Genomic DNA, 24,134 nt, shown 5'->3' with positions numbered 1-24,134 from the left:
AAATAATTTTAGGAGAAATGAGTGAAAATTTAGGTTCTGTAAATATTTTTAAAAGAAAAATCAGAAAATGTGGGTCAAAACGTAATTTAAGAAAACTGTGCCACGTGGACGCCCAGTCAGCAGTCCTGACGAATTGGAGCGTGCGGCGCGGTAAGGCGGCAACACTAGTGATCTGCGTGTCTACGATCAGATGGTCTGGATTTGTTCCTGCGCGCACGGATGGTCCAGATCAATTTTCTCCTCAAACACAATCAGACGGTTGCGAATAAACGCGATGGACGGTCCACATTCATTTCTTATTTAAACGCGATCGAACGACTCAGATCAAATAACAATGAACGGTTCAGATCAAACGTGATCGGACGATCCAGATCAAACGCGATGGACGACCTACATTAAAAGAGAACGGATATAAATACTCATCTTCACACCAACTCCTAACCCAAACCCACCCAACCCCCCCCCCCCCCCCCCCCCGGGGCCCCCCGCCGGAGAAGAAGAGCCAGTCGCCGGGAAGGGAGCCGCGCGCGCACCGTCGTGTCGAAGCCACTTCCGACCGCCAAAAGAGGTAAAAAAAAATTTATTCATTCGAAATTAAATTTTGAACATCCCCATGGCCAAATCGGAGCAAAATAATCAGCAGATGAGGCGAAAACTGCAGGTAAAGCCCAGCGGCGCTACCTTGAAAAAAATAAAAAATCACCTCCGATGAGACCCTTCCCGATTCCCATTTCATGTAATTTTTCCACTATTGTAATTGTCATTCATTTCTCTACAGGTTGACTGAAACAAAACACCCAACCGCGAAGGTGAGCCGACAAAGCCACCGCGCCAGAAAATTCCGTCGTCGGTAAGCTTTGATTTTTCGACTTTTATCAGCCAACCGAGACCCCTTAACATATTTTTTCATATAGATGGATACAAAACCGGCCTAAATCAACCGAAAACAACCAAAAATAGCCAACCCGAGGAAAACTTCTGCCACAGGCGATGGTGTCGTCGCCGAAGCATGGCAGAGCCACCGTGTCGAAATTCTAGAATTTGCCAAAAAAGATTTTCAACACTTATTTTGAATTTTTTTGGGATATTTTTAGGTGCTCGAAATTCTCGACCGCCAGTAGATACAGTTAAAAGCTTAGCATTCGGACACCAATTCGAGTAAGAATCTCTCAGCTTATTCTCTGTTATGGAATTAAAGTTTAATTTTAAATAATATGTTATTTTGTAAAACTTAAAAATATTTATAATTAATTATAGGTTATTAATGGATGCAGAACTTGTTATTTATTACTGTTTGCTATATTTAACTGATTGTCTGATTTTACAGTTTCGAATGCATGATAATGCACTGGAATTAGTATGATGATACAATTGTGTTTCTTTAATGCATGTATTGCTTGTTTTATGTGATTACGGTTAAATTGGAAAACTAGAAATTAAAGATAACAAAAAATTGTTTGATTAAGTGGAGGGATGAATGATAGTCTTACTGAATATCCTGAGAGATAATAGATAGACCGAGTGAATCGAAAATCCTACTGTGAACATTATCTCATACCGGATTAGGTATCGAGAATTGGTAATTTAGCGCCCATACTGAACGGAGTATGGGGACGGTTCGTTTCACCCTCATACCAGACGGGGTATTGAGAGATAGTATCTTTTGACACTCATACCGGATGGGGTATGACGACAGCCTGTTAATTAAAAATGTTGAATAAGGGTTCACGCGTAATAGGGATATCCCTATGGATCCCCATGGATACTAGTAGGTTGATAAAAAAGAAAGTTGTTGTTCCGACTGATTGCATATAAGTTTATGATATCGTTTATGTTATTAACTCTGTAAGTTAGTTTTTTTTTTTTGAAATCTCACTACGGTAAATATTCGGTAAATGAATTTACTTAAATTAAGAGTTTTATTAGTTATTTTTATGATTTCTACCAACATTTATTTCTGGGTCGGTGAGTAATGTGATATTCTTACTAAGGTAGTGTAGTTCACTCCTTTATTAACCATTTCATATTAAGAAAATCAAGATCCAGAGTCCGATCCACAAAAGGGTTGCAAGTAGAACGTTCACTTTTTTTTTTTATTATTAGTTGTTTTTTTAGAATGGTAATTTCCGTAACTCTATTATATATTCTGAATTATTGTGTAAGGAATGTAAACCCTAATTTATTGTTTCTCTTCCACACTAAATTATAATTTATTTCTTTTCAAGTTTAAGAGTCGTTATATTAAGATTCTTTTAAATGTTAAAAATTTTCACAATGATTAATTAAAAGTTGGAAAGTGATATTCTTAGACAAAAAATTAATAATAGGGTTGCATAAAAAGTATAATATTTCTTCTGTAATTTGTACAATGAATATTATTGTCATTCCTTATGAAAAATATACTTTTGAAAACAAATGTTTTGATTAGTCAAGAAAATATACTTTTTGCAATGACTATTATATGGTTTAATTTATCATAAAAATATATTTTTTTAAAATAGAAAAGTTCAACTGTTACTAAAAAATAAGTAAAATTTAGAATTATAACAAAAATTTAAAAGAAAGCTACAAAAAATAGATATTTTTGAAATAAAATATATTATACTAATTTCATTGGAAAAAACAAATTTTCTGGTAGTGAATTTTTATGGTCGGATGATTATTGCATATAATAATTATATACCTTGAAAAATAATTAAATTTATAATTCCCTGAGTTTTGTTTAAAACTAAATCTCATGGGGATGATTATACAACAAAAGTATAATTATTTATATTAAACTTGTGCTTTTAAAATCATAAACTGAGAAATTCTTTGATTTTTCTTTCATAATTTTCTCAACGTAGAAATACATGTTTGCATGATCAAGTCTGACCTAGTTTGATTAAGATACATATAAACAAATTTTACAGAACTAATTACAACTCACATGTATAGTTAAACCTCATTTAAGAAAATTTTCTTTTTTGAATAAGTTAATTAATTTTTTATTTATTATTACATCTTTAATTAGTAGAGTTCTTACGTGGGAAACTTTTGTTAATTATCATATGGGTGCATGTGATTTGTAGTGCATTGCTATATGGTAAGACGAGATGATAATTCCATAAATAAAATAAATTGATTTTAAATTTATGTTTAAAAAATATAAAAACAAAATTTTAAATATATGAATTATATTTACTAGTTCTGTCAATTCAACCGTATTTTTAGAATATTTTATAATTATTCAACATCATATACGTAGGTGATATGTATAATTAATTCCTAATTATCATATACCCGCATATAAATATGAATATAAAGGGACTTAGATAAATCATTTTCAATTGACACATTTAATTTGGTAGAAGGTAGCTATCAAAGCCATATTTTTTTCATAAACAATAACAAAAATTGTCTTTTGTGGAATAAACAAAGGAGATGGTGAAGGGAGACGAAAGCTAGGGTTGGAATTTTGCTGAATGCCGGCCATGACCTACGTGAATGAATGCATGGGGGTCCTCTTGGCCGACAATTTGAAGGATCTTTTTTTATTACGTACCAAAATGTCTAGGCATGATGCTTATCACATGCATACAATTTTTGACCAACAACTTCGCAACGCATTTACATTGTATTTCATTATAAAAACAATTCAAAGCACGAGAAAGGTCTTAGAATATGTAATACCACCTTTTTATCTTCTGGCTTTCTAGCCCCTTATGTTTTTTTTAATAATTACATACATGTTAAAAATTCTATACAGACAAAAAAAACAAGATAATAATCAATGAAAAAAAAAGCAGTAAATGTGAAGAAATTAGGAAAAAGATAACAATATAATCAATCTTATTTTTTTCTAAATTTAGAGAGTAAATTAGATGGATAGAATTGAAAGTATATATTTAAGATATAATAAGTAAAATTAAATGCATTAATTATAGTGTTAAAAAAATATCATTATATACATGTGGAGAAATATGTATGTTTTCTTTCATAAATAAAATAATATAGCTATCATTAGAGATTTTAAGTTCGAGTTGTACGGTGTTTTTATATATGTCTTGTTTGAAAGTATTTCTATTGTATTATATTATGATTAGTATATTTATCCAACATAAATCTCCTTCGTCACTTTTTGACATCTGGATAGCCAAATGCCTTGCAGCCTTATTATGTATTGGCCATGACTTTTATGTTTCTCAAATACTTTCCAGCAAATAAACTTGTTAAAGTAGAAAGTAAGTAAAGAACTAAGTCCACACAAGATGATTTAGTACCTTAAATAAACTTCAAATTCAAAATTATAAGGATACTTTCTTTTCCCAAGATTCTAGTATCTTTTTCTTCACACAAATTAAATAGGAATTAAAACAGCTGAATATCAAAAGAAATTTTGGATAGTAAATCTTTCAAGCGTTGAAAGTTTATTGTTCTTCTAAACTACAAAAGAAAAAAAAAAAAAAAAAAAGAAGTCGGCCTTTATTGAATCACCATGAGCTCTATAAAGAAACCAGAAAAGAAGACGGTAGTAAACCACCATGAGTTACCGAATCCTATTTTTAAAGATAAAAGAAATAGGAGAGAACTTGAAAATTTCTAAATTCTTTTTTTCGTACTTTCAAGCATATATATGCCACTATTTACGGTGTAATAATTAAACTTTATGTAATATATATTTACTACAATTTTAAATTAATCACAACCAAGATTGGAGATCAAGTGATATCATGAACATAAGTTAGGTGGGAACTTAGTGGTATAATTGTGCTAAAAAAAATAGAAATTGAGCCAAAGTAGAGATTTGAAGCAGAGCATGTTACAAAAGTAGGGCATGAAATTGAGTTCTAGTTAGGAGGAGGAATTTTCTTCTTTGCAACAAAATATGTAAATCATATATTAAATTGTTAAGTAAGTTAGTAAATGTTTTTGACTTATATAACTTATTTGAAACCATCATCTATTTATTCCAAAATTAGTGTTTACCTATTTAACAAGGTGTTATAAATTAACAATCTTGTAATTTTTTTAAACTTGTAAATTTAAAGTACTACTATATTATTCACTAACAAGGTGTTATAAATATAGACAATTAAGCTTTATCATCATGGCATTATACTTTTGACAAAATGGATGTATTAATATCATATTATATATTTTGGATATGTCCAACTGATTAAGTTAATATTATATATATATATACATGTATGTATATATGATTGAGTGCTAGCGAAATATGTGGATAGAAATTATAACGATGATCGAAGTGATGCAACATATCACTTCATCAGAGATCATGCATGATTACAATTTGTTTGTAATGATATGGATAAGATCAAGAAATTAAAGTTTTAGAAAAGACAAGCTTAATGACAAATGAGATTATAGTTAGTTTAATATACATATATAATTAAGTCCCAAAATTTTTTTATTGTTGTGTATGCGTATGTGTATATATTATTACAAATATATCCTCTCTAGAACGTTGGAACTCAGCATTAAAATATATATATATATATATATATATATATATATGAGCTAATTAATTTATTAAGCTCCAAGAATCAACTTGAAGTACTTAGTTTAGATTATTCATCTATCAAATAATTATAAACCAACAAATAGTAGGATATCAAGAATTTGTTTAGTTGGGATAACCTATTAATGGAGCTTATTTTTAAAATAAAATATGACATTATATTTAATTAATTATATTATAAAAATTAATAGTTAATATTAAAATAATTAAGAAAACATATTATCTTAGCTTTTAACTATATTTTTATTTAGAGTCAAAAATAAATTTAACTTTTGTTTTATAATACTTCTGTTATGATCCTCGGTCAAACTGCTACTTTTTTAGACCAAAAAAAAAAAAAAAAAAATTGGACCAAACAGTCAATAAGTTCTGGATATATATACACATGTACATATATTAATATACAACTCAATTATACGTGCCTAAATATACACTCACAAATACGCTTCATATATACATGATGCTTAATGTACAGCTTCTTATATTATAATGAGTTATATATATATATATATATATATATATTGAAAGGTGGCTCAAAATTATTGCGTGCAAGAAGTCCAAGGTTAGTTAAGTATCATAAGAGGAAAATAATAGTTGAGCAAAAGATGTACGGTCGTTTTGACAGATTCTCTGGACCCCCAAGAAAATAACACCTTATTCTAATATTTAATTACATTTAATTGTATTATTATAAAACAACAGGGGCTAATAATAATTTTCATAATAATTTCCACAGCTATATATAATATAATTGAGTTTAAATTATAATATATATTATTTTAGTTTTTTTCTGAAATTAATTATTAAAAAAATATAAATTTGAAATTTAATTAAGTGTGCAAGTTGAGAATATTTGTGAAGAAATTTATGTTGTAATAATAAATGAATGGAAAATTTTCAAAGAGTAGGGCGGTGTGGAAATGAGTACGTGATGATTTTAATAGACAATCCATGATCTCTCGAGTCAAATTGAAAGAAAGGAAAAGGCTGCCTTACCGACACTTTCAATTAATAATCAAACCATATTAAATGAAAGCAATTTAGCACATACCATTAATATTCCTTCATATAGTAACTATGTGTGTGTGTGTGTAGATATATGTATATGTATATGCATATGTATAAGCAGTGGGCTGGGCTGGGCTGGGCTGGACTGGGCTAGAAATCTGATGCTCAAACTGGGGAGTGCACATATGAATGTATTAAGACCCATTTGTGTCAAACCATTTCGTAAAGAAATTATTCTCTCATGTACTCGGGAAACTTTTATTGATTAATAATATGTCTGGTTATTTTTATATAATCATTTTATCTCAATTTTTATTTTTTATATCTTTATTGATTATTAAATTCTATATTATTTTTCAATATTAAGAATTTAGATGGCACCCTTTATCCATAATCATATATCTAGCTTTATAAAGACTATCTTTATTATCCTTACAAAAAATTAAAGAATTTAATGATCAATAAGGTAACTGATAATTTGATAAGCAAAAGCAAAATAGAAAGCAAATCAAATGAACTTCTGCTCTAGTTATAGGGATGATAATTGATAAGTTAAAAAGGCGAGTTTCTTGAAATCTGACCATAAATTAAATAAATACAAATTCATTGTTGTATCGCATTCCTCAATTCTAAGAGTAAGAACGTGCACGATTAGAGGTAGGTTATGTGAAATCCAAAATCAACTTTTACAAGCTTAAAAACTCTAAAGTCATTCCTGATGTGGGACAAGTTCATAATGTCATTTAATTTACTTAGTGCAGATTTTATGTTAAAACCAACATCCTACTCTAGTAAAACCTAAACTAAGTATAGCCTAATAAAGAAGAGAGCAAAACTAAACCTCTTAACAGCTTCCAAATTGTTATTGACTAGAAGAGTTACTTGTATAAGAGAATATCATGTGCTTTAATCTGAGTGTCATTGGATAGTAAATTGTTATTGACTAGAATGGTGACTTACATAAGAAAATATAATGTGTTTTAATTTAATGGTAGTATAAACGAATATAATAAAAAGCATCAGCAAGGCATAAAAATAATATATGTTGAGTGACAAGATCATTCAAAAACATATCTAAACTAACACATTCACCATTTAAAATGTCGACAACATGATGAATCTCAAACGATAACAATGAGAAGACTTAAAAAAAGATTAATGACAATGGCAAAAAAAAATAAGAGACAAAAAGTGAAAATGAATACAAGTAATGGGTTAGGATTCTGATTTTTTTAAGCATATATATTTTATAACTTTAATTAAATTTTTAAAAATATAATATTATAGTGCACAAACACACAAAATCAAGTAAGGTGCGACAAGTTTTTTGTAACTTAAAAACTAAACTCAACCTATCCCAAAATGACAAAAGAAAATATCTGCAAATCGACCTGATTAGTTCAGTTTTAGTAAAAAAAAAAATAACAAATATAAACAAATAGTCTAAGTTTATTGGGTTGTAAATTTTTACACCTTCCTACTCAATTCATATGTTCCTCCCACTAATATAGTCTACTTTATTCAATTAATTTATATATACGTCAAATAAAGTTTGTATGTAACACCCTGGTCCAAGAAAAATTAAAACCCAATCCATCTATTTCTTAAAAGCATGAAATGTCAAAACGACATCACTTTAACATGAAGAAAAGAAAAGGAAAAGGAGGTGAAAACGATGTTGTTTTGAGAGCATCAAAACGACGTCATTTTGATGACAAGAAAGAAAAAAAAAAATAGGGGAGTTGCAGAGGCGAACAGGCCTCTGCAAAAAGAAGAAGATGAGGCGTACACGCCTCTGAAACTTGCCGCAAAAGGAGGAGGTGAGGCAAGGCATGGAGGAGTATTTTTGTTTTTGCTTATTAGAGGAAGAAAGAGGCGGGAAAGAGTGATGGATTGGGTAAAAAGAAAGGTAGAAAAAGAGAGAACGAGAGAGAGAGAGAGTAAGAAGAAAGAGAAGATGGCAGCGGCAGTGGCACGCCCATATCATTCCCGACCGGCGATAAAGCAAAAATAGGGAGAGAGGAAGAGGAGTTGCGCGCGTCAGAGTAATGCTAGAGAAGGAGATTGGAGCGCGATAGCCAAAGTGCGATTTTATGCATCTGCACCATTTTTTGGCACGATTACACTTTATTTGCATCAGATCTGAATGTTTGGTGTATTCTACGACGTGTTTCGATCTGCTCATGGCAACACGCAATGGTCTGACTGCGGCGCGTGATGATTTCTAGTGGCAGTGCATGACAGTTTCCAATAGTGCGTGACAATTTCTGGCAGCAGTGCGTGTACGCTCTGGTGACATCGTGTGGAGGTGTGCAACGACGCGTCTTTTCGATGGTTACGCACAATTGTATTTGGCATTCGGGAACTCTTATGCGAATGAAAATTAGGTAAGTGCGTAAGTATTTATTAATATAGTTTAATCTTTTTAAAATATTAAAAATTATGACATTTAATAATTAATAATTAGACATATGATTACGACGAGATTTTACTACTAATTATTGTATTCTTATTTATATTTACTACTAAAATTGCTGATGGATTACTTTGCTATATTTTGGTAACTGAATTCGTAAATGTACTAGTTGATATGTAATTGGAAGTATATTAAGAATATTTAGAAGAATTTAAGGTGATAAATGGTTACCGTATGTGTGTTATAGGTATAGAATATATTAAATGATAAAAATTAGAAAATTTATTAATGAGTTAAAATAAATAAATAGACAATAAAAGATTTAAAAACTCATTTAAGTGATATCATTGAGGGGTGGGTGGGTGTGTAGTCTTTTGGTGTGTGATTGTGGTGAACCCTACTCGTGGATATGGCTTTAGCCAAACATGGCAAAATGATCAGAACTGTAAACTGAATACTGTGTACTGCAAACTGTAAACTGTAACGTATTTACATGGTAGAGGGATCCTTACTGCTCTCATTGATACTGACGGAAATGGCATCGCGCGGTAAAACTATTTTATAGGATATAAATTGATAGGAATGAATAGAAAGTCGTGTGTAACGTTTATAATACTGAAACATTGAATTAGTATCTACTGAACTGCTTACTGTCTATATTGTGATACTGAATACTAAATAATATTATTTATTGCACTGTTTTTACCCTAAATTATGGTACCGAAATAATGAATTCTGAATGTTAACTAAATAAACTGATTTGTAAGGTTTTGTTAATAAATTAGGATGTAGATAATACGTGTTTTCTGAATTAAAGAGAAAAGTATTTTGAACTATCTCCGTCGGCAGTTTTATATTTTCTACCAACTTGGACAGATTATCCTATTATTTATATGTTACTTACATGTTTGCAAAGCATATTAAGCTCACTCTATTCATTATTCATATATTCTAAATCAGGATATTTAGAATCTCGCTCCTGAACAGTGAAAGACTTACTAGGAGATTGTTTAATTTTTATTTTCATTTGAATAGTACTTAATGTTAATCATTTTATTTTTAGTGATTATTTGTTTTAGAGTTTACTAGATATTTTGAGTTAAGTATACAAAGAATGTACTTTTTATTATTTTAAAATTTACTGCGCGAAGTATTATTATAAATTATTTTATTATGATATAGTGTGCGTATGATCAGAACTATGGATGAGAGTTTGGGGCTATCACAATTGGTATCAGAGCTCACGTTCCTCGGAACCATCCTTTTTATCATGAGGTTCAGGATTCTTATTAGATTTAGAGTCTAAAGAAATTAGGTAATACACACCTTAAGAGATATTTTAGAACTTCCTCTAGAACATCTGTGGGTTTGAAGAAGTATGATTATAGTTCCAAAAGCCTAAAAAAGTAGAAGTTACAAGGGTTGGAATGTAATAAATTTAGAGATCAAAGAATTAGGGCTTCACTCCAAAGCCAACTAGAGATGGGAATAAGCAACAACCTTAATCTATCATATTATATGAAACCATAAAAAACTTAAATATTACCGAAGAGATTACCTACTAGGAGCAAGTAGATAAATTTTTAGGGAAGACTACAAATTTCCCTCTAGTTGGGAAATGAGTTTTAGAAGAGGAAGATTCCCCAAAGTGAGAAGAAATCCCTCGAATGGGAGAATAACTTTTGGTGAGAGAAAATTCTCCTAAATGGAGGAAAATCCTAAATAAATGCATCTTAAAAGAGTTTTTTTATATAATCAGATAATTACTGTAATATTCTAAAAGTTGAAGGGATAAGAACCTTCTCTCATCCTTGAGGCCAACTACCTTCACCTTAGGAAGTGTCTAGTTTTTGGACAATGTTGATATTTTCTCAACCATTTCTTTTTAACAATGTGACAATGTGTTTAAAGAGGTAATTTGAGTTATAGTTTGAGGACTTGTTTAGATGCACTTTCGAACCAATACAAGACATTTAGGCTAGAGCATTTATTACCATTACATTTGCTTAAGACAATTATGTTATCTACTCTATTGTTGAATCATGTCTTTCAAGTTTTCTTTATTAATGTTTACTGATACATCTGTTGTTCTTTATAGTTATTTACGATGATTCTTATCCTTCCTAACTAACCATATCCAATCATCCAACCAATTTCTGGTTTGCATATAGATATTAAATGTAAGATTATAATTAGTGCTACTAGTTATAAACTTGATATGTTGTGAACTAGAGGACCAAAGAGTTTGTTATTGCTGATAACTTCATGGTCTACATCAAAATTATGACATAATAGAGAGTTAGAGGTCTGGACCATTATTTTATTTTAGAGGGCTTTGACGCAACCTATTTACTTAATTTACTTATCAAGTGGATATTATTCGAGTTTTCATCATATAAGATATTCTCCCAAATTGAGAAAGCATTTAGCCTCATATTTCCCCTATCTATGTTTTTGCAAATACTTAGGTTCTTAATGCTTCAATATTGTTATTTTTAGCAATAACCATTAGTGGGGACATTTTAGTCAGTTGGTAATTTAGCTCTAATTAATTTCTTACGAGATGGAAGAGCGTTTCTTAAATTCACTAGAGACCCAGAAGGAAAGAAATCTTAAAACAAGTAGACTAAAAAAAAAGCATTTTGGGAGGCTAAATAATTATTATAAAATATAGAATTTCTTATGAATCTTGTTTAAGAAGAATGAATATCCTAACCATTCCCAATCTTTACTTAGATGTCATATAGGAGTTTTAATGCTACTTCAAAAACCCTTAAGCATTAAATCATCATATGCTTGATGGACAAAAAACTTTTGTATAAGATGATGAGAGTATACATAATTAGAACTCTTCTTTCTGAAAGTCTTTTCCCTTCTAGATTAAATTTTCATAAGAGAAGAGGATATCCTAAAGACACGATTTAACAAAAAATTGTTAATAATAACTTAGAATATAATTCCTTTATGCCAAGTGTAACACAAAAATGATGCAATATACCCAGATAAACTTTCAAGGTAAACACTATTCAGAGTGGCGTAGTAGAAATGTGATAGGGATCCATAAACCACCACACATGAAAGATTTCTCTCTAAACCATCTAAGAATCACTATAAGTGTACTAGGCATAATAGAAGGCCTATGATCAACCATACTACTACAGACTGCTCCAATATGAAAATATCTAACCTCCATCCTCTCTCATCTAGAAAAGAACTTAAATTTTCTCAACTATTAATAAAAGTATGTTTTGTGATTATGGCAAATCATGAAAAAAAAAAGAGAAAACAACTATAAATCCAATATCTTACAAGATCAACATTCAATCAGGATACTACAAACCAACTTTCCTAAAAGTAAAATTTCTAAACATAGTATGGCAAATAGTAAATTCAGATAACCAAAATTAACCCAACCAAATCTTCATTAGCCATTAGTTGTGATAATATTTTCTAATAATAAAACCATCAGTGTGAATAACCCTCATATATTGTTTGCTTATTAAGATGTATCTTCAAAGTAAAGACTCTCAAATTAAAAATTTAACATATGAAGAAATATTTTTCAAGTCACAATGACTAAATACGAGTATGATAAACCCACGAGTCAGATCTTAATGTCATACGTAAGAATAATCACTTACAACATTAAGAAGCGAAAGGTATAGTACTTAACCATAATAAAAGGAATGGAATAGGTAGAGAATATTATCAATTTTAGCTAGGCCATATATGATCCCTCCATCAAATACTCCTAATAAATTTCAGTAAGAGCATGAATTTTATAATTGTTTACTTAAAAGGACTTTAAGAAGAAGAATCTAGTCAAGTATTGAGATGCCTTAAAAGTAATTCAAAACTTGATGGGGTAGAAGTACAATTTGACTCAACTAAGAGTAACTTAGTTAGGCACCAGACCCATTGAGTAAAGAGGAGGAAGTTTCGGTAATAAAATATTTTAAAAATTTTCAAAGGTAATTTTCAGAAATTAGATAACAAATGATTTTCACTCAAGACAGAGAAAATTTGAGGGAAGGTAAACATACCATAGTGTTGGGGTATTCATGTAATTAAAACCTCATCCTTGTGAAGAATAGAGAATGAGGAGTATATTAGGAATTTTTAATCTTTGACGAAATTAGAGAAACTATACGAGTTAGTTAAAGGATAATCTAAGTAGACATCAAGTCAACAAATATAGAAGGAAAAAAGTCTTGAAAATTATAACACCTTTCAAAATTCACAAGCCAAGATTCAGAAGTTATGAAATCCTAAGTTCTTAGGGATGACACGAATGTTTCAGTATTAATACCTTCTATAAATCCAATAGATGGTATGTTCCAAGTAACCACATATTAAGTTCTCAAAAGTTGAAGAATGATAATTTAATTCAGACATGTAAAATTGGGGAACGTTAGTGAACATTGAGGATCACTATAGCCCTAGATGACATTCTTTTTAGTTAGAGTAAATATCCAAAAACAAAAACAAAACAAAAAATGAATTTATAAGACAAACTCTTAGCAACTGTACCTTACTTATGAGAGTTATAAAAGAACTGACTATGAACTAAAGAGATTCCACCAGTAAAAATATTATAACAAAACTATTAGGTTGAAGAGGAAACTTGGAAATGAATAAGGGTATCTTTAAACCACCTGGTCACTGCAAATTTGGAGGACCAAATTTATTTTAAAAGTGAGAGATATTATAACACCCTGGCCAAAGAAAAATTAAAATCCAACCCTTAAAAGTAGGAAAGGTCAAAAAGACATTGTTTTGATAACAATAAAGAAAAAAAAAAATGGGAAAGTTGCAGAGGCAAACAAGCCTCAACAAGAAGAAGATGATGAGGCGTACACGCCTCTGAAACTCACCAGAGAATAAGGAGGCGAGGTGTCGAGGAGTTTTCTTATTTTCGCTTATAAGAGGAAAAGAAAGGCAGGAAAGAGTGATGAATTGGGTAAAGAGAGAGAAAGATAGAAAAAAGAGAGAGAGAGAGAGAGAGAGAGAGAGAAAGAAAGAGAGAGAGGGAAGGAATGAAGAATAAGAAGAAGATAAGAAATAGAGAAGATAGCAGCGGTGGTGACACGCCCAGATCATTCTTGATCTACGACGAAGCAAAAATAGGGAGGGAGGAAGAGGAACTGCACGTGGTGGAGTAACGCCAAGGAAGCAGATCAAAGTACAGCGATCAAAGCATGATTTTACGCATCCGCAACATTTTTCGGTGCAATTTCACTTGATCTGCAGTAGATCTAAGCGTGCGGTGCATTCTGCGACATGTTTCGATTGATTTGTGACGCCACGCGGTGGTCCAATGGTAGCGTGTGACAGTTTCTGACGGTGCGTGATGATTTCTAGCAACAACGCGTGTACGCTTCGGTGACATAGTGTGGAGGCATGCAACAACGCATCTTTTCGGTGGTTACGCATGATATTTAGCACTCGAGAACTTTTCTACAAAGTAGATCTGCGAACGAAAATCAGGTAAGTATGTAAATGCTTACAAATATAGTTTAATCTTTTTAAGATATTAAAAACTGTGACGTTTAATAATTATAATTAGGCACATGATTTCGACGAAATTTTACTACTGATTATTGTGTTCTTATTTATGTTTACTACTGAAATTGCTGATGAATTTTTTTTTTTATAACTGAATTCATAGATGTATTGGTTGATATATAATTGGGAGTATATTACGAATACGTAGAAGAATCTAGGGTGATGAATGGTTACCATATATGTGTTATAGGTATATAATGTATTAAATGATAAAAATTAGAAAATTTATTAGTGAGTTAAAATAAATAAATAGACAACAAAAGATTTAAAAACTCATTTAACTTATATCACCAAGGGGTGGGTGTGTATGTAGCCTTTTGGTGTGTGACTGTGGTGAATCGTATCCGTGGATACGCTTTTAGCCAGCGTGGCGAAGTAATAAGAATTGTGAATTGAATACTGTGTACTACAAACTATAAACTTTGAACTGAACTATAACGTATTCATGTGGTAGAGGAGATCTTTACTACTCTCATTGATACCGGCAAAAATGGCATCGCGTGGTGATATTATTTTATAGGATATAAGCCGATATGAATTAATAAGAAGTCGTGTGTAACGTTTATGATACTAAAACACTAAATTAGTATCTACTGAACTGCTTACTGTCTACATAGTGATACTGAGTACTAAATGATCCTATTTATTGCATTATTTATGCCCTAAGTTATGATACTAAAATAATAAATTCTGAATGTTTACTAAATAAACTGATTTGTAAGATTTAGTTAATGGATTAGGGTATAGATATTATGTATTTTTTAAATTAAAGAAAAGTATTTTGAACCATCTCTGATGACAATTTTATGTTTTCTACTAATTTGGACAAATTATCCTATTATTTGTTGGTTACTTACATACTTACTGAGCATATTAAACTCACCCTATTTATTATTCATTTCTTCTAAATCAGAATATTTAGAACACCGCTCTTGAATAGTGAAAAACTTACTAGGAGATCGTTCAATTTTTATTTTAATTCGAATAGTACTTAATGTTAATCATTTAGTTTTAGTAAGTATTTACTTTAAAGTTTAGACATGTCTTACAGATATTGGGTAGTTTAAGCTAAATATGTAAGGGATATACTTTTTGTTATTTTAAAATTGTTGCTTGAAGTATTACTATAGATTATTTTATCATGATATGGTGTGCGTACGGTCAGAACTCTGGATGGGAGTTCGGATTGTCACATTGTAAAACTCATGTACAATAGAGATTTAAATTTAATTTAAGCATACATTTTGTCCTTTTATTTTTACAAGGTATATAAATTATTATTAGAAAAATACAATGCAAAGATTGGTTGACCTCAATAGCTAATAACAAAATATTTGGTGCAAACAATAAATGGAAGAATATGATAACATGAGAGCAAAATTATAAAGATGCTCGAGACTCCTCCAAGGAGACCTAACACCATAAGCGATTCACTATCCAGACACCTAAAAGTAATAATATTGTGTTGAAGTCATAATAATTTTGGCCAAAATTTTCTAATGCATACAAAGAAGTTAGGATACGTAAAAGATCATAAATTGATAAAAAGTGATACATGAAATAATATATAGCAAAGATATTACTTAAGCTGACAAGCACTTAGAAAAAAAGTATGGCAGTTTTTTTATGGTTGTGTTTCTTCTAATAGATACCAAACTAACGAGTGCATAAGCAGTTAGCACCAACATATGCGAAAACAAGACCACACAATTAAAGAGTACATGAAAAATCTAAAGGTTGCAAAACCTAGTATGAATAGGCCATTTACAAAGTCATATTATTCATCTCTCTTGATACAAGATAAATACGAAATTTGAAAAATTCATTTCTAATAATAATTCATTTAAAATTTAAAAAAATATATATCACACATAAAATTAAATTTAGGAAAATGGTAGAAAGAAAGTACCCAATTTGAAATGCAATAATTTGTTGAAATTTTAAAAATAAAAACTCAAAAAGAGAAAAAGATGGGCAGACATTTGGGTTGCTGCATTGGCCCAAATGAACAGTACCACCCCAAAAGAAGAAGGAAAAACGAAGACTTGACCCGGTTAACAGCGTCCTTCTCTTTGCTTCAGGTCCTGAAATATCAAAAACCATCAAACTCATATCCGATCATCAATCCATTCTCAAGGGAAAAAAGATTTTCATCATTCAATCAACCAAAACTGGGATCATCTTCTGTAGAAAAGTAGTTGTCTTTGTCCATCTATAGGGTTTAAAACACAGAGAAAGAGAGATGGAGAAGGTGATGAATATCATAAAGCCAAAGCCAAACCCACAACAGCAGCTGAGAGATTGGCAGCGTAGACTTCGCCAAGAGTGCCGCAACATTGAACGCCAGATCCGAGGTAATTTCATCTATTTTGTTTTTAGTTTCTCCTTTTCATCAAAACCTATTTGGTTTTTTTTTTTTTTTTTTGGGTAAAGAAATCTATGTTTGTGAGTAATCCGGAGAAGTATATGACAGATATGCTTGATTTACGTTTCTATTTGATGGTTTTGTTCAGATATCCAGAGAGAAGAAAGAAACGTACAGAAAGCTATTAAGGATGCTGCCAAGAGAAACGACATGGGCTCTGCCAAGGTATCATATCAATTGTTAGGTCTGGTATTTTTTCTGGTTAACTAATTGCTGAGATTTTCTTTCAGGTACCTCGATTGAATTTCCGTTTCTTTTAACTTATTTTGAAATTTCACCATGCTTTACCGTTACTTGATTTCAACCACATGAACTAGATGTTAGAGAGTATGAGCGAAATTTGTGATTAAGTTTTAATCTCCTCAACTAGAAGATTAAGTGAATTATTTTCATGAAATTGTCATGGATACTCGTTAGTGCTTGTATACTAGGTGAAAGTTTAATTTTGTTTCTCTGAATAGCTATCGTGAATTAGGTTAAGATGGTTGCTAGAGGTGTTGTTTGGAAACGGAATTGGCATGCTTTAAGTCTTATGTGAAGCATGTTGAATTCTGTTTTAATTTTTTGATCTGCTTTTAGTTGTTTACTATTTTTTGTTTAGTTATACATAATAAACAGACTTGGGTGCTTCATTTAATTTGTAATTTTTTAAGAACAATAATACTACATGATGAGCGATTTTTGGTGTTAGTGAGCCACAAACCAATGCAAAGGTCTAGTCTTACTGATTTCTGATTAGAAACTCAGAATGGGGCAGAGGTAGGAAAAGGGAAGACACGTTCATAGGGATTCTCCATCAAGAGACACGGACTGAAAGGGGAAAAGACCTGGGTTTTTTATGCTTCAGTATTCTTTCGCAATCACCTCTCCTTTGAAATATGGCCAGTTATTTAGGAATATCATTTTCCTATCCTTACATCTAATAGTTGTAGATTGTGACTGTTGTCTAATATCATTCTCCTTTAGTTTACTTTGTTCTAAGTATTAGCTTATAGCTTGCATATTGACTATTATGGTCTAATCTCCACAATTACAATCAAATGAATGTCAGGTAATTATGTTGTATTTGTTTTCTTTACTGAGGGGTTAAAGTCAAAGAAATAAGGCCAAGTAGTTCAGATGAAACAGCACTCCTTTACTAAAGTTTGGTTATTCAAACACATTCTATCTAAAAAAATTCAAACCAACAAGATGCACATGGCTCAAATTTGCATTTGACTAGAGTAATCTAGCACATTGGACAGGGAATGAATGCATCTATATTCTAAATAATATCATAGGGGATTGGTAATGTGGTTCTTATTTTCATAATAAGATAGGAAAGAGAAGAAAAAGATTTGAGCCTTCTTTTCTTACCTCTTTGATTCATTTCTCTTGTTCTGTAATCTATTTCAGGCACTTGCTAAAGAAATTGTGCAGTCAAGAAAAACAGTTAATCGTCTTCATGAAAATAAGGCACAACTGAATTCAATATCAATGCACCTTGGAGAAAGTGTTGGTATGATGCTTCATTATCTATGTTTATTGACTACCTTTTCCTATATTACCATGCATTTATTGTAAGTCCTACTTGTGAACTTGCGAGCACCTATCTTTAATATGGAATGACTACATTCTGGAAGTGTAACAGCCTATTCTTTCATGCTAGGAGAAATTCCCAAAGGAGAATCAAACAAAAGAATAAAATTAATTACATCAGTTTGACATTCTTGTTTGTGCTCAAAAAGATTGACAGGGAGGTATTGCAGTTTTTCTTCTTTGTGTTATATCGATGGTTCAGGACGGGAGAAAATATAGAAGCTGCTGAATATAGGACGAAGGGTGCTTTTCTATTTTTTTAATCAACAAGACCTCTTAGTAGAAGGGAATGACTATACATTATGTTCCAAATATGAATGACGAAAATCAGTATTTGGATTATTCATGGCTTCAACAAGGATATTGTAGCGATGAACCTTAAGAAACAAGGGACTAAATAAAGAGGTGAATTCGTACAAGTGTCATTGAATATAGGCAGTAGTTGTTTGGAACAATAGAAGTATCCCAGTTGTTGAATAACTTATCAAGGGGAAAGAATTCTTTGGTAGAGTGCTCTAAGCTATTGGTGGAGACGGCCGAATGTCTGTTGCAGATGTAGTGATTGGCTAAGCAATTACATGTGGTCCATAATTTGACATGATGCTTGATGACTTCTGGCTTGATAGGTGATTAGTTGGTCTCCTATGATAATGCAAAGTGATCAACCTAGAGGCATTGTATGATAGGTCATGCCATGCCACCAATCTTGACCAAGCAGTGATGGCACCCATGGCATGTGGCATCAGCATTGCTGACCAGCGTGCTAGCTGGGCTTGGCATTTGATGCTAGCAACTCTGGCCAAGAGATGCTACCATTATTTGTTTTTCCCTCTTTCTTTTGATAATTTTGTTTTTTAATTAATATTTTAAAATAAGCTCTAAAATTTTGAGAAATAATTTTATATTTATTACTTCTACGATATTTTAATAATTCCAGTAAATATTTTTATACAATTATAAATGATTGGAAATACATGTTTTCTAGCATATATTTTAAAATTATAATTATATTCTATTAGAAAGTGAACATAGAAAGTAATATAATATGTTGGGGTCTTTTAGCATATTAATCTTAGTTCCAATATGCCAAACAAACAGTAAAAGATTCTTATTCCATTATGCCAAGTAACTTTAATATGACCATTTTCCATTGTAATACTTATTCTATTTGATTCTCACTCCATTTAGCAAACCAAATATTCTGTAAATAGTACTACTTTTGGTTATTTTCAGATGGATAACTTGTCTTTAAACAGTTTTTTTCTTAAAGTTATCCTTCTCGATATTTTAAATTTTCCAAATTTTATTCAACAACTTAGATTGGTTGATTATTGCAGCAATTGCTCGTACAGTTGGACATCTGTCCAAAAGTGCTGAGGTCATGAAACTCGTCAATAATCTCATGAAGGCTCCAGAGGTGGCTGTCACAATGCAAGAATTCAGTAAAGAAATGACCAAGGTACCATGACCACTAATTTTTAAATGACGATGATCTCTCTTCTACATATTATATTGAGCACAAGGCACAGGAAGAGAGATGATTTGGAAACAATAATTCTAATTATGGAAATAAGCTTTTGGAATATGGTTTTTAAAAGTAAATGATCAACATATTCTTTACTAAACAACTACTATCTTTTTCACATTTGTAATTTGTAGGCCGGAGTAATTGAGGAATTTGTGAATGATGCTGTTGATACAGCACTTGATTCTGAGGATATAGAAGAGGAGATAGAAGAAGAAGTTGATAAGGTATTGACTGCAATAGCAGGTGAGACTGCTGCAGAGCTACCAGAGGCAGTCAGGAGGGAAAGAGTTAAGCAGCCTGCTCAGAGAGCAGGACCTGCCCAAGAGGTATGTTGATATCTAGTGGTTTGCTTCCATTTGGTGTTACTCTTAAACTGATTTTGGACCAAGATGAAAGAGTGTGTATTGATTTGACTCTCCAGCAAGAAGCCATACCTGAAGGGGTTGATGATGAGGAAGAACTAGAAGAATTAAGGGCCCGACTTGCGAAAGTCAGGTCCTAACTTGCGCTACTCGGTTTTATCTTTTCCCTTTGCATGAGAGAAGGGGTGAGTATGTTAACTTGTATATCCAACGATGTTGGATTAACAGTGCTGAAGTAACATTGAGAATGAGATAAAGAAAAATGCCTGTATGATAATGAAAGCAGCATTTTATGTAGACTAACAAGCTATATTTGTGCAATATCTTAGCTGAAAACATTGTTATTGATTTCAGAAAGTTATTGATTAGCTTTTCCCCTGGTACAGACCTGTACTTGTAAGCCGAACTTTAATTTAACAACTTGCAAAAACAAATATTTTCTGGGTCTTAAAATCAAATCACCCTAATCACACGAACTGACAAAACTTTTTACCCTTTGTTCTTGAAGCTTTCTCCATTTTTACGTTCTCCTCAATATCTTCAAAGTCTCATTCATATTTTTTGAACATTTGTTACTCTCGGTTTCTCAATAACCTAGACAATAAAACATTAGTATAAAATTGAAGTATTGCCGGCAAATCATTAAAATCAACTAATATAGTTTAGTTGTATTTTCTATTCAACAAATTGAGAATGTCACTAATATAAATAGCTAATAAAGTTTATTTCTTATTATTAATAGATAGTTTTAATTTTAAATTTTTTGAAAAAAAAAAAATGAAGTGTTAAGAAACATATCATATGGAGGGGTGTTTCCATATGGCATTAAATTTAATTTTTTGAAATAAACATTACAGACCCAACTATACATATACATATATACTCTTTCCTTAATATCTAAATTTGTATAGCTTATCCTTAACCATAACATGTCTGTACTCTCTTTTTTAAGCCGTCACTAAAGCTAGAAGCTTTCTAATTACTTCTTTCATCTATTTATAAACTTCAACCAACTGCCTAAAGATTTTATCATTTATGCCTTTCTTTACTAATAATATGCAGCCAAAATATACTATGATATGCAAAAATTGAATATATATATATATATATATATATTATAGCCATACTCATATGTGGGGTGTGAATCATCCAAAATATGAATATGTACATAAAGTAAACATGTAAATGCAAAAACTCATAATGACACTTGTCGTTTAATACGTGGCTTGTAATTCAAGATCTTGCCTTTCACACATTTTATAATATGTACATATCAACAGGGTGTTCGGGTTAGCTTAAAATACATGGTTTTGTGAGTTGTATAATTTATAAGTTTCTCAATATTCTATAAAATAAAATTAAAAAAAAAAATACTTAATTTAAGTAAAAGGAATTAGGATTATGTTTGAGTTGTGATTGGGTCCGAAGATGAATAAATTTGTACAAACTCAACTGAGTAAATATATATAGTATTACATTATGTCGACTTTTACTTACAACATAAATATAAATACCCTATCCCTTCTCCACTATTATTCGACACTCAAAAGCAATTGTTGCAAGAAGGTATTCTCATTTGCTAATGAGAGTTTTAGCTAAAATTCAATGACAAATTATTTTCAGAAAAGGCTGCCAATGTTTTCTTAAAGCAAATGATACATTAGAATGAAATGTATGATTAACCAATATTTATTAAAAAAAAAGTCAAAAACAAAAATTAGTTTGATCCTCTTATATTTCTTTTCCAAACCAAGAGATCTATTAATAAAGATACTAATGCATGTAGATATGAATTGGAAGTGAATATATGTCTATATTTATATTTATATTTTTGTTTATTACACGAATTTGTTGATTGAGATTCTTTTAAAAGAACAAGATTTCTTGTATAAGCAATCTTTGTAAACCTGTTTCAGATTTAAAAATAAATTATATATATTTTTTTAATTCATAATAAATTTTTATAAAATTCAGCTTATTTTTATTTATGATTTTACGAATCATTAATTTATTTACATATTTTTAAAAATATATATATAATTTATAAGTTAGTAGTTTGTAAGTAAATGACATTAACAAATATTTAAGGAAAAAATAAATTACTCTCTCTAAGATGTCTTAATCGTGGTTCATGGAGTCATAATATGTCTAGCTTTGACTTTAGTGTTTGTATAAGCAATAGTTCTCTTTAATTTAATATACTTTATATTATTATTCTCCTAGTGTTCTTAATACAATTATTATTATTATTATTATTTTGGAAGAGATTATGTGTACTAATGTTATCATTATATGAAGATAAGTTTTGTTTAGTGGAAATTATTTAGTAGAAAAATTACTAAAATTAAAATATAAATATTATCGTAAGAAAATTTGTGTAGGAAGGAGATGAATGAATGCTGCTGTGACGTCTGTCCAGAACAAGCCTGGGAGTGTAAGTCGTCATGCATGCACTGGGGTCCACGTCATTTGGTTCTCCTTTTAACTATTATGCTTTTAAGCTACTTATATGTCTTGCACGCAACTTTCTTCCCACTTGACAATTATATTTATTATTAAATACTGTTAGATATTAATTTTCTAAAATATTATGAATGTATTTAATATGTAACTCGTTATAACTAATTAATATTTTTTATTTGCTTCTCTTAAAAGCAAATTTTGTTATTTTGAGAAAGCAACTATATACACATATATATATATATATTTCAATTAAAAAATTTTAGAAAATAAACAACAATTTTTTGGAGAAAAATACTTCTTTGAAAAAAAATAATAATAAATACATAACTCTAACTGCTCAAAAGAAAAAGGTAATTTCTTTTTCTTTGCTTTTGCTGTCCATTATACACACACACACACACACATATATGAGGGAACGTGTTAAAAATTAGTGACCTTTTTGAAAAATCTCTTTAAAATAATTTTTACTAACATCACCCTCAACTTTAGAATTATTATAATATAATGTTTGGTAAATTTTGTAAATATATATATTTAAAACATAAAATGCAGTATTATAATTAATTATTAATAAATTTTATTTCTATTTGTGGGTATTTTTTTATTTTTAACATTTTACAATAAACACATTAAATTTTTTAAATATTGGGCAGTATTATTTTCAAATTAGCTAGTCAAAATGTGTAGACAATCATATATTTAGCTGGAAAAGTATTTCCTAATTTTGAATTGATCTATTCCAGAATAGGAGTCAGCTATCTATAAATAAAGGAATTAAATGACATGGAATTTATATACATATATTATCGTACATCGTATGAAAATGTACAGCACACAGATTACTTTGCAAGGCAGCATATGTTGGTGTGTTTAGATTAGTCAATGGTGAATATGAAGATATATATATATGTAAATATTTAAAATAAAACTTATAATATATATACATACATATCTGGCTAATTTATTGAAAGATTTAATTTAATATCTATCTGATTAAGCCTAACGTATATTTTTTTAGTTACTACCAGCCATGCCATTGAGATTCAAATCTTTTTAAAGAATATTTTTAAATCTTTGGTGATTTCATATATTTTCAGATTCAAATTTCTCAAGAAAGAAAGAATTAATTAGTACAAAAATGGAGAAAACAAAATAAATTGGTAATTAAAGATATGACACGGCTTCAAACTTATATAAATCTCAAAAATGTATATCCCAAATAACTTGTTCAATATTCTTATTGGCATAATTTGTAAGATATCATATGC

The 24,134-nt window shown here is 30.3% G+C and overlaps 1 protein-coding gene across 1 annotated transcript; it reads left to right on the top strand.

Moving 5' to 3' along the window:
* The first annotated feature begins 8,278 nt into the window (after positions 1-8,278).
* Positions 8,279-20,786, top strand: LOC110824115 (vacuolar protein sorting-associated protein 24 homolog 1). The gene is made up of 7 exons (XM_022054655.2): positions 8,279-8,916; positions 16,592-16,864; positions 17,024-17,100; positions 18,331-18,433; positions 19,851-19,972; positions 20,173-20,367; positions 20,463-20,786. Exons 2-7 carry the CDS (start codon positions 16,753-16,755, stop codon positions 20,541-20,543), a joined length of 690 nt encoding a protein of 229 aa, XP_021910347.1. The 5' UTR covers positions 8,279-8,916; positions 16,592-16,752; the 3' UTR covers positions 20,544-20,786.
* Positions 20,787-24,134: the final 3,348 nt, after the last annotated feature.

Source organism: Carica papaya, chromosome 2 (assembly GCF_054855325.1).
Source record: "Carica papaya isolate Zhongbai chromosome 2, ASM5485532v1, whole genome shotgun sequence".
In the NCBI taxonomy this organism is placed as follows: Eukaryota; Viridiplantae; Streptophyta; class Magnoliopsida; order Brassicales; family Caricaceae; genus Carica; species Carica papaya.
Note: the sequence above shows the minus strand (reverse complement) of the source record. Positions and strands in the feature narration are given on the sequence as shown.

Excerpts from the sequence above, each read along its gene's own strand:
- LOC110824115 (XM_022054655.2), top strand. The coding sequence starts at position 16,753 with ATGGAGAAGGTGATGAATATCATAAAGCCAAAGCCAAACCCACAACAG. Across the intron at positions 17,101-18,330 it reads ACGACATGGGCTCTGCCAAG|GCACTTGCTAAAGAAATTGT; the intron begins GTATCATATCAA and ends AATCTATTTCAG. Across the intron at positions 18,434-19,850 it reads GCACCTTGGAGAAAGTGTTG|CAATTGCTCGTACAGTTGGA; the intron begins GTATGATGCTTC and ends TGATTATTGCAG.